The sequence below is a fragment of the Cydia fagiglandana genome, chromosome 17, assembly GCF_963556715.1.
Source record: "Cydia fagiglandana chromosome 17, ilCydFagi1.1, whole genome shotgun sequence".
NCBI classification, from domain to species: Eukaryota; Metazoa; Arthropoda; class Insecta; order Lepidoptera; family Tortricidae; genus Cydia; species Cydia fagiglandana.
The window spans coordinates 12,139,376-12,151,948 of record NC_085948.1 but is presented as its reverse complement, the minus strand read 5'-3'; the positions used below and the strand labels follow the sequence as shown (position 1 = coordinate 12,151,948).

At 36.8% G+C, this 12,573-nt stretch overlaps 1 protein-coding gene across 2 annotated transcripts in view; it reads right to left on the bottom strand.

Annotated features, from left to right (window-relative positions):
- The window catches only part of LOC134672528 (polypeptide N-acetylgalactosaminyltransferase 5), an 83,960-nt gene that overhangs the window by 30,807 nt on the left and 40,580 nt on the right, over positions 1-12,573 (bottom strand). For both annotated transcript variants that reach the window (XM_063530470.1, XM_063530471.1), the window contains exon 4: positions 1,094-1,223. In XM_063530470.1, the coding sequence (XP_063386540.1) occupies positions 1,094-1,223 (130 nt within the window). The remainder of the gene's footprint in view (positions 1-1,093; positions 1,224-12,573) is intronic.

Genomic DNA, 12,573 nt, shown 5'->3' with positions numbered 1-12,573 from the left:
TCACTTGTCACAATGAATAAAGAACGTGAAATTTGGACACCGATAATAGATGTATATAAGGGCCGGCCCCACATGTGGGATAAAAAAAACACAAAAATATTTTTTAATCTCAGCGCGAATTCTATACTGCCAGTTAGTACGCCAAATTAAAATAAAGAGGTCTTAAAATTCTGCTGTTGGCATTGTAAACCTGAAAATCAATGAATAAATAATGTTTATTTGTAACACATGAGTCATTCTCGTCGACGTGCGTTCAGCGGGACTATCACTTACACACTGAGTGGCAGGCTAGTGTGTAGAAAACAGCCTAAAATTGCTCCGACCGCCGTGCGACCGGTATTGGCCCTGCGGCAGGTGTGTGAGTGGCCCGCTTTAGCCGAATTTTGAAATTTGTTATTATTAAATTGTTATTAATATTATGCTGTTCTAAAATCGCAGGACACACAGTGAAATATAAATCGACATCGACATATAAATTTAATAATAAAATAATTCACAATGATTGAGTGTCGGGTCGGGAGAGCACAAAAAATACTTTAAGGAAAAAACTGGCTAAGAACGACACTGTGTAGGTAAGTATAAATACTTAAATCTGATAACATATTTCAATATGCTAATTTCATGTCTGATTCTTGTTGTTTTCAGTTACTGATTTATCATTAAGATTTCAAAATAATAACGTCGATATTTATGAGTTTTATGACTAAAGGCATTTTCGTTAGGCCATAGGTTCGTTAGGCAAAGATACACTAACCTTTTGCAAAAAAAGAAACATTACCTCTTGTTAAGTAAATAGACTCTTGTTCATCCAGATCAGAATTCATGTGATCAAATCTTGCCTTTATATTCAATTCCGCGCTGTGTAGGAAAAATTACACGTGATATTTTGCCACACCCCATCCTGATCATATGTGATATTTTTCTACTTATTTTTTTTTATCATACCTGAATAAAATTATCTTAAGGTTCCGTCACACAGGCGCGTTTTCCGGACGGGGTGTGAGCGTTTTATATGTAAAAGTGGCGCACCCCGCTCACTCGCCGCCCGCAAAACGCGCCTGTATGACGAAGCCTTTAGATTAAAGCCACTTACTTTTCAAACCGGACGTCCGTGAGTGACCTGTTGAGTGAGATCATGTCACTAGCCATCAAGTTGAACTGGTTTTCCTGGAACTTTTCCAGCATCAGCTTCTCCTGCTCAATGGGGATGTTCACCGCTTTACCTGTAACAAAATTAGTGTTATAATTCAGGGTGGCCACTTTCTGGAAAACCGGGAAAACCGGGAAAAGTCAGGGAATTTCGCTAGTCATGGAAAAGTCAGGGAATTGTCAGGGAAATTTAATGGAGGTCAGGGAACAGATCACTGTGCTACGTCTTTCCTGTAGACATACACACGAGTTAAGGGCTATAAAGGTTAATTTTCTTATTTAACCTTTATCCACGTGAAAAGGTCCTCTTTTTATTTAGAGAACTATGATAAAATCATTACTTACATGCCCACAAGCTGTTAACTGCTGCAAGCAAGCTGTTGCCAGTGCCGGATTAACAAATAAGCAAAACAAGCACGTGCTTAGGGCACCACGTTCAGGGGGGGGGGGGGGGGGGCACCAAAATGCCAGGTTGAAAAAGGTAAAGAAATTTTAAAATTAGGGACAGACACATCGTTTTTACCACACGATTTTTTTTTATCTGTCCAAAAGCTAATTTGCAAAATTAATGGCGCGTAATTCTTTGGGAAACAAGCGGTAATTCACAACGCTTACTAACATCCCGTCTTGATTTGTCCTTACGCGAAGGCCCTTAAAGTCATGGAATAGTACATTATTGTCGAGGCTCGGAAGTAGCTACTTGCAGGCTGAGGATTCGTTTTAACCCTTTGACCGCCGTTGTCCGGTATAGAAGACAACGATAGAACGATACGCTGGCGCCGTCGTCTTGTATACAAGACACAAATTCAACCACTGAGTTAATGTGAAAATAATAACAATTGCAATTTCATTTACACTCGTGTTCATATTTAAGGTCTTTGTTTTTTCATTTATTTGCTTTTTAAGCCGCTATATAAATCCCTTCTTTTATAATAAGGCATTTAAAAAAATTGCTCCAATTTTCAACATTTTTCATGTTCCTCGTCGCCGTTGTCTTGTATAAAAGACAGCTAGGGATGGGAATGTTAACTCGATATGGTAATTTTTAAAGTAAATATAAAGTCAGAAATATGTTTTTATCTAAGTATTTGAACACTTGTTAATCGCCAATTTTTTTCAACGAATAGTAGGTAACTACTTACTAGAACACGTAGAACGAGAGTCAGATAGGCATAACTATATTTAAAGTTCAGGTAGCTTCTTTAGCTCTATAAAGTAGAGTCAGACAAGTAAATTTGCCATTGTAGATTGTGGACTATTTAATTGCAGAAGAGATAAATAAAAAAAAATAATTGATGTTATTTTATAGCTTAGTGGGAAGGGATACACCGCAGCGACCGCTTCACACAAGTGTGGTACAGGGACATACCTGTTTATCAGACTTTACTTTTATTGTTATAACATTGAAGTTAATGTGTAATTTTTTTGTAACAAGTCGTTGAACGTTTTTTTGATAAGAGTTTACCTATAGATTAATGTAAACCAAACTGAAATTATAATGATAGATTCTAATTCCGGAATAATATCTTCACTCATTAAAAATTCAACCCACGTGTAATTTTCACTAAAACAGTTCCGGTATATTGACTTTATCGACACATGATGCGCAGCTTTAACGTTACGCCAATAAAGTTTACGTACCGACAAGCGCTTACGCCGTTGACCTAGAGACTATTATTACTTGATCCGCGCGGAAACAGTCCTTGTCGGTCTGCATTGCGGGCAGTCCATGGGCGCCGTTGTCTTGTATAAAAGACTTCTCGTACAGCCTAGTGCGGCGATATCACGTCTTGAATCGACATTTTTAGTGGTTGTTTTTTATGTTAAATCCCTATATTTTAAACATTTTCGGGTGTAAAACATATGTTTAATTTTGGCAATTTGGAATGAAATTAAAACAGGATAAGAACAAAGCTAAATTAAAAAGATTTTTACCATAATATTGTAAATATCGATATCACTATTTGCAATCCCTAAACTTTTTATTAGTTGTTTACTTAAAATTTGCTCTGGCGTGTGAGTGAGCGTCTTTGCGGACTAGGTCCGGCGGCCAAAAGGTTAAACGGACGACCTTGGGAGTCCGTTTAATTGAATCCGAAGCCAGCAAGTAGCCTTCCAGCCGAGTCATATATAGTGCTTTTCTCAAAAATGGTGCAAGAAATATAAATATCATAGAAATATTTTACAAAACCAACGTTCTTACGTATATATTTTCACAGAAAAAAGCCCTTGCCGCTTTTTTATTTTTTTAATAAAAAAAAACACAAGTGTATTTTTCTGCCGAAAATACCCCAACCTATTTGAGACAGCTAAATAGTCGCGGTACTAATCATCTGTTTGGCTGTTTAATGGGCCTGTGCCTTCATTTGATATGGTCATTTCAACTTTTAAAAAGTTTGGAACTCGACAAATAATGGAATTTATATGCAACATTGCAGTCCCAAAATCGAGACTGCAATGTTTTTAACTTTTTAATTTTTGACTGACCATAAACTACGCGCTTCGCGACCAATTTTTTAAACGGCAAAGTCGACTTTGCCGTCCATTTTTGAGAAAAAAAATCTTGCTTTCGGGCTTGCGGCCAGCCGAGTTTTTCGACATAGGTTACCGATTTTATAGCGAATTTTGCCCCGGGCCCCGGGCCCCGTGAAAGCCGAAAACTAAAAGCATCCTATCAAGTAGCGCTTTCGAGTGAAGCCAAAGAGCGAGCAGTACGAGTAGAAGAGTCGTGATTACATGCATAGATTCGATTTCAAGCCACTCTTTTGCAGTTAGGCGTAAGGTCTTATGCGAGGTCTTCTGCCTTATGGCAAAGTTGATTTGTCCTTACGCGGAGGCCCTTAATTAGCCGCTGCGTTAATTACACTTGGGCGTGGATCCAAATCCAAGCTTTCCTCTTTCGCAGCTGGGCCTTCTGCCTTGCTCACACTCACACTTCACATTCACTTGGTCAATTCCAAGCTCTGCTTTCTTGTATCTTTTCTGTATGAAAACAACCTCGCTGAAACCCTTAAATATCGAGTCCTATGCGAAGCTAGGCTGATAGAAAACTGTCCCATCCCTTCTCTGCATGAAATCCTGGATTCGCGCCTGGTTGGAACTAAAAAATGTACAACTGTCTATCAAATTGCGTTTTTATATCCAAAAATTTTCGTTCGCTTCGCTCGCGTTTACAATAACATTTTAAGATATGATAAAGGTGACATTCGGGTGGCGACTACAGCACCATTACTCTCTTGCAACGTTACTGCTGCAGCACTGTCAATTTTCCTAATAAAATGATGTGTCTGATTTCCATTCTCAGCTGTAATGCGGCAATGAACGTACCAAAAAATTCAATGTAATCTCGATGACCCTACGGAGATGGGGCACCATGGTCTAGAAATGCTTAGGGCATCAAAATATCTTAATCCGGCACTGACACACCCACATTGGCCCACAGGAGAGAAAAATGTACAGTTCGCGCGAACAGACTAGTTTTACATCTTCGACGGAGCCGCAGATATCGCAGTTGGGCGACTCTGCTTTCCCCATCAGATGAGCAAACTTACTATGCTTTCGCTCTTACCAACTGAGCTATTCAGATACTACTTCTTATTATTTCCGGTTTTGTATTATTTCATTGTATTAATAAATTGTAATTTGCTATCAGATAATTCTGCAAAAACTCAAAAATGTATTCCAGTTATATATTTTATATTTATTACATTTAAGATTATGGTCAGGGAAAAACTTGAAAAAAACGCCTGGAAAACCGGGAAAAGTCAGGGAATTTTGGTTACAGTCAGGGTTGGGCAAAATACTGGCTTCCACGTATTTCAAATACAAATTACAAAATACATTTTTAAAAGTATTTGAAATACCAAATACAAACTACTTTGGTGACTGGTATTTGAAATACAAAATACAAATTACAGTGTTTAAAATAATGTATTTCAAATACAAAATACAAAATACTTTTAATTCTTTTTGTCTAATCGTTTAGTTTGTTTAACGAATATCCTTTCCTAAAAACGTATAGGGTCATTGCGCTTGTTTTCGTCCAGCTCTAGTTTTCATCCACTTGACGAAATTTGAATATAAACTAGGGATGTACCGACTAGTCGCCGACTAGTCGGGAAAGCCGACTATCCGGCCTCATTTGTAGTCGGCGATTAGTCGGCGACTAGTCGGCAAAAATGGCCGATTAGTCGGCACTTTATAAGTGACAGAAAAACAGGGCAAAAAGAAATAAACAGCAAATATTTTCTTAAGCTTTTCACCTATTTTACCCAAATTCCTATTTAGGGTGCTTACGAAAATTTTGTTTGAATTATTGACAGTGTGGTCGCTTTCTTATATCCGATTGTCCGGTTGTCGTATGAAAGCCTTAGCTTTTTTTATTTTTTAGCTTATTACGACCTTTTTTGCATTTAGGTAGGGTTGTCGACGATAGGGGTAAAACGATTGTTTGTAAGTGCATCTGAACCAAATTTAGACGAACCTAAATGATCTGGCCGACTAGCCGACTAGTCGGCCGACTAATCGGCCATCTGAGCGCCGATTAGTCGGCTAGTCGGCTAGTCGGCCAAATCAATAGTCGGTACATCACTAATATAAACCTACATTGCTGCAAATAGTAAATTAAAAATGAAATATATTATTTGCCTATCTGTCAAGTGGTCGAAAACTAGAGCATGGACGGAAACTACTGTAATGACTCTATCCCCTGGCTGTTGACGAAAAGTTCCGCGCAGAATAACTCGCGCATGGTACATATTTGCCCTCGTACAAGTTGTACATTATATTTAAAAAAAAACGTTCCATTTTAGGATCATAGAATTTAATAAAATGTATTTTGTAGAAATGTATTTTGAAGCTTGAAGTATTTGAAATACAAAATACAAAATACATGTGAGTGCAGTATTTGAAATACCAAATACAAAATACTTTTCCAGGTAGTATTTGAAATACAAATACAAAATACTACAATGTATTTCAAATACGTATTTCAAATACATGTAATTGAAATACTGCCCAACCCTGGTTACAGTAAAGAGTGGTCACCCTGTAATTATAAACTGTCACATATGTACTATACTAGCGACCCGCCCCAGCTTCGCATGGGTTAACAAATTATACACCTAAAACTTCCTTAGGGGTCATCCATTAATTACGTCACACGTTTAGGGGGAGGGAGGGGGTCAAGAAAATGTGACATATTGTGACATGGGGGAGGGGGGAGACACAAACTTTGTGACGTCACTTTAACTTCATCAGTAACCCAAAATTTATTTAAATTATTTAGTTCGCTGTACATTTAAATAACAAGTTTTTAAAACGAAAATAGTTTTTATTCGTTTAATTTTCTTTCCTAAGCAGTTTTGGGTTATAAAATTACTAATATTTATATCGCCAAAAATATTTTGATAAAATATTAATAATACTTAGGTATTTACTTAATTCGATTTGGCGATTTCGTAGAAAAAATGTGACGTCACACTAGGGGGGGAGGGGTTTGCCAAATGTGACCAAATGTGACAAGGGGGGGAGGGGTCAAAAAACCTAGAAATTGCTGTGACGTAATTAATGGATGACCCCTTAAGAATCACTCCATTGATAGATGAAAACTGCATGAAAATCCGTTCAGAAGGTTTTGAGTTTATCGCGAACATACAAACACACACCGACAGAGACGGCGGGGGACTTAGTTTTATAAGGTGTATAATGATGTCATAGAGGTAAAGAGGTAAAGGTATACTACCACCCCAGACTAGCGTCTTTTGATCGTCGTCATTTAGTAGCGCTATGGGAAATGGCGTCGCTACGCAGTTGCACCAACGTTGCGCCGAGCAGCAGCCATAAGAGTTGACTGGACGCCGACGCTCGGGAGACGCTAGTGTGGGGTAGCCCTAAAAAAAGTGAATGAGCCCTGCAGTGGCGGAGGCCGAATTCTGACTGGCGTCTTCAGTTTACGCGACTAACGCCCTGGACCTCTAGCCTACCCCGTCACGGTGGTATCCGTCCCAATTTCTCGAATAGATGCAATCTTAGAAATAGGTACTAGGCTACTTTAACCAACTCTTGGCGCTAACCTTAATTAATCTTAAGATTTGTTGTACTATACTAACACTATATGGATCTCTATGATTCGAATCAAATAAATAAATGAATTGAATTGAACATTTAATAAAGTAATTATTAGATTTGTTACCTAAGTTGTAAAATAGTGTTAATAAATCTCATTTGTTATCGTTTCGTTACATTTCAGACCGTAAATTACGATATTTGATCGATCGTTTGAATTAGTTGTATGTACAAACACTCCTAACTGTACGTCGGTATAGACCTTATTACAAAAGGCATAAGGTCCACCGATGTACAGTTAACAGTGTGGGCGATGGTACCTAAGCAGTGGGAAATCTAATTAAACTCGCTTGCGAGTTGTCGATTCGTCTATCTAAGCTTCTAAAGTGAGGTAATTTTAAGTACGAGTGATTATCAAATGGAGAGATACCTATTGATTATCCATGGACCTTATATCAATTCAATTAATAGTGTACACTGTACACGTACGATGGCACTTTATTTCCAAACAAAGAGACCCGATTACTTGCGCCTTGAGTGTAAGATTCAACTTTTATTATATTGGCAATATAAATGTAATAAAAACGATTCCGTGTCCACATTTCTCACTTCGTTATGGCGTAAAAGTTATCGAAACGAAACGATTATTATCTAAAGTACTTATGTAAAACACACGCGTATCGAATCGAATGAATATGGATATTTACTCTATAAAATGCCCCTTATATAAACTCATGAAGCGTGATTGTTTTTGTTACCAATTAAAAAGACAGCTTACATGAATTGTGACATTCTTGGTCAAAAGGCACCAGTTTGTAGGATATTAAATAATTAAAAGTTACTTGCAACGCAAGAAATCGGTCTTATTGACAAACCGAAAAAGTGATACCTTTTCCTGATAACGTTACTAGAAGAATCAGGGGTGGGCTATTTAATCTAACTATTCATTCAATTAAATGATGTAAAAAGTCTCAGTAAAATAGATAGGGCCTATTACTAAGGTGATGGAAAACCTATTAGGTACCTATTTATATGAATTATGTGCAATTAGAGGCAAAACCTGAAATCGATTAATTTCCAATACCAATACTTACCTATTCTATAATAGCTCTGTTAACCGTTCGATCTAATAAGCAAAACAGTAAGATGATAATCGTATCGGTTTACTATTCCACATGCTACATTTTACCGTACCGTCCGAGTTTCGATCTATTAACAGCTCTCGGACCATCGGTGAGCTTTATATCTTGGTAATAAAGTTCAAAATTGCCGGTTAAATGAGTGGACGACGGTACCGAGGTGATTTATTCTTCTGAGCTTACAGTTGCCAGAAAAAAGAGTCCATAGCTGAAGTTGCTACGAGCTAATAATCGACATTATAGAGAACTTGAATTGATAGGCTGGCGTCTAAAATAATAAGTTGGCAACTAATATTGTAAAGCGATCATAAAATTTGGTTATTTATATTATATATGTATGTACATATACAGAATACCTAAGATACTTACATACATAAGCTTAAAATACTCCATTTATAAATAATAGAAACATATTCATACGTAGTACTTTAAATAGTCTTTACATTTATAATTACTAATTTCAATAGTTATCACGGTGTTCTGCAAGAGTTAAAAGATAGATGCGACGACGAGCGAAGCGAGGAGGAGCGTGTTAGGTTGACCGTGTAGTGACCAAACAAAATATTTTAAAAGAACTTCATTTTTGAATTAATAGATAGCCGTATTATTTTTGAAATGTGCTTCAAAAATGGTCTCCAATATAATTATTCAGTTGCCAAATAAATATTTGGTACCTGCCTAAAAATAAACAAAAGCTGTAACGACATTAAAATGATGTCTCATATCCACTCACATGATTCATGGTGGATATAGGCTCTCTTTTTGTTGCCAATCTATTAATTTTAGTATATGTATGTCTATTTTTTTAAACTACCAAAATATATTGCTAAAATTTCTATGTTTTTTATGATTTATACATATAAGTGACCTTATAAACTGACAGTAGGAAGTATACAAACTAAACTAACATACTTTTGTATGAATCGTAAAGCATAATATAGCCACGATGAATAAATTACTAAACACATAGCATAGTTCTTTATTTGGTGTTGACTGTACAGCAGTACATTCGTTTTAATGAATGTTTTTATGGCACCTGAATAATAAAGCCTATGATCAGCAGATAGTGACATATGATAGATAATTACTAATGGTAGTGAAAAAAATAAACGGAAATTGCGGAAATGGTTATTACCATTATATGCTGCCGTTAAAACGTACGCCTGTGTAATAAAGTTTAGTTTTGTACAGTCGCCATTAGATATAGATATATCGGAGCGGCCAAGGAGCTCACAAATATCTGAACACGCCTCTATTGTCAAGGCGTTAGAGTGCGTGTTCAGATTTTGTGAACACCTTGGCCGCTCCGATATATCTGATGGCGACTGTACGGGCCGTAAATGTCTCTAGCTCTCCTAAATATTGATAGAAATTCGAAACGGCCCATTCAATTCGAGAGCTAGCATTGAGTAGGCATACTCGTCTAATATATTTACATAAATTACGGGTCTCTAGAGCCTTTGACATTTAGGTAGATGTCAAATGTGATGTTTATGAGAATTTAGAGTAACATTTCGTCAAGCTTTTTACTCGCCACGATTTTACCGGGCTAACGGAAAAAGAAGAATAATCAAATCAAAGCATTTATTTTCAGGCAACTAAGGCCCAATACATAAATACCTACCTTACAAACTAACATATATATACAATAATACAAAAAAATATAAATGATGATGATGATGTAATGATTTTTGAATATAGTTATCAGGGTTTTCATGCGGGAATGATTTCGTGTATTTATAACTTTGTTTATTGTAAAATAATTACCAAACTATGAATTAATTAATTGGTAGTAAGGTCCAAATGTGCTTAGAAATGTTAAATTAGTATCGCTTTTTACAGTTTTCACCTGTTATTTGGCTAGTGTAAAATATTCCCGCACCGAAAACCCCGATGTAAGTATGTATATAAGTCACATCCAGAATTAAGATACATTAACATTAGGTACCCATCCTTAAGGTTAAGGAGAAACAACTGTCGTTTTCTAAGTATGACCCAAAGGTATTCTTAAATCGTGCTCACTTTATTGAACAAAAAAACTATATGGTTGTCTAATAACATTTACTGTTAATCGCCTAACCTGTTTGTCGCGCGATATAAATGTCATTTGAAAGTTATAAAAGCGCGTGTAAAAACTGTGAGAATGCCGGTCTTATCTAGCTTTAATTTCGATCAAACTAGATGAAATCATGATGAAATAGAAAACGTATTGTTGACATCCAATTACATGTAACAAACAATTGTACATTTAGCTAAAAAAATGAATTACTTGTGTCGAGATGTGTATGGTAAAGGTGTTGTGAAGTGTCGTTAATAACACAATGAACGTTGCTTCACATGCATTATTCATAAGGACATGAATATAAAATCGCTACGAAGTCGTTGACGCTGGACTTTACTTTTTCTTATGAGAATAGTAGTTATAATCAAGCGAAGTAGAATTCCAATGACCACATAGGCTATCGACCCTTACATCGTTAAGGTGTCACAAGCGCGTTGTCGACGTTTTATAGGTATTTATATTTATCATCAACAGAGTTTGACAACAACAGTAGTTAATATACTGTCAGGTATTACAGGTTACATACCTATCCTTAAGAAATAAACTTTTTTTATATCACATCGGTGGCAAACAAGCATACGGCCCGCCTGATGGTAAGCAGTCACCGTACCCTATGAACGTCTGCAACTCCAGAGGTGTTACATGCGCGTTGCCGACCTTTCAAAATAAACTTTAACCCCCTTATTCATAAACGCGCTACAAGACTCAATTAACCTACCTAATAATAGTAATAATCGTCTGTCTTTACCTGACATATTGAATTACGATTTGTAAGAAAGGGATAAAACATAATTGAACTAAATCAGGCCCGTAAAGTTTTATGAATAAGGGGGTAAGGCTTTAAGCTCATGGCCTAGGACGAAAAGTATCAGACTTAACTGGTAGGTACAATGTTGACGTCTATTTAGTAGTATTTAGGTCAATGTTTTAACCCAATTTTAGTGAATAGTGTGTACAAATTTGCGGCAATATTACCCGTTGACACAAAATGTCACCGATAACTAGTTGGACAGAGGTTGCAAAGCGTTGATGCGATGTGTCATCCATTACGTTAGAATCGGTTGCAAAAAATAGAATGCACGACATTTCGGAGGTCAAACGAAAGCTATTGTGTTTAACAACATTAGACCTTAACATCAGAATAATAAGAACCAGAATAGATTATAGAGTTTCTGAGTGAAATGCACGAACTATAATCGACCTACAAAGTACTATTATATTAGTTATTCCGTGCTACAAGTCCTATAACAGGGTTCGGCAAACTTTTAAGGAAAAGAGCAAACTGCATTAGAAATTTATAAAAGCCATCTACGTTTAAACTGAACGGATATTTTTAGAACACCACTTGAACTGGAAACCAGCGCACATTTCCTTTTAACTTTTCGGGTTGTTAGTTCGAACTTGCCCAATTTGGTAATAGTTAAGTAGGAAATTGAATAGAAGTACATACACAATTAGGAAATATAAATACACATAGTGCCGAATGAACGTACATCCGTCAATCAACGATGGAGATATATAATCAAAATTCCACAATAGAGGCAGCACGCATTCCTTTGTACAATTCTATCGATATTGTAAACAAATGAGCTGGCAATTAGTGGTCAATGGCTGTAAATAATTACACCGATGAAGTGAATGCAACAGACAGTTAGTCATGCCTGGGACGAGAGATGCTTTCATTCTGGTGCTACGTAATTTGTAAAACGTATTGTCGCGAATGTTTGCTGGTTTCCAGTGTAATGGCTCCTCTACACGATGGGCCAACGCCGGCCACTCCAAGGGACGCAGCCATGCGGTAGAATGATATAGCAATATCACTTGCTCCCTCTAACGCATAAATGCGTCCCTTGGAGTGGCCGGCGTTGGCCCATCGTGTAGAGGAGCCATAAGATGACCACAAAGTCTGTCACAAGTGTCACAACTACCTTTGAGTACCTATATAAAAATAGTGGTAGTTATATAACACTTTAAACTCTCGCGTTTTGTACACATATTTAATGACATAAACGGGCTGCCGCAATATAATTTCATTGTTTTTACGGAGTCTTTCCGTGACCATAGCTGGTGCAACTCAGCTGAAACGTCGGAATTTAAGGTAAAAACAATGAAATTATATCGCGGAAGACCCGTTTGTGTAATTAAATAGTGGTAGGT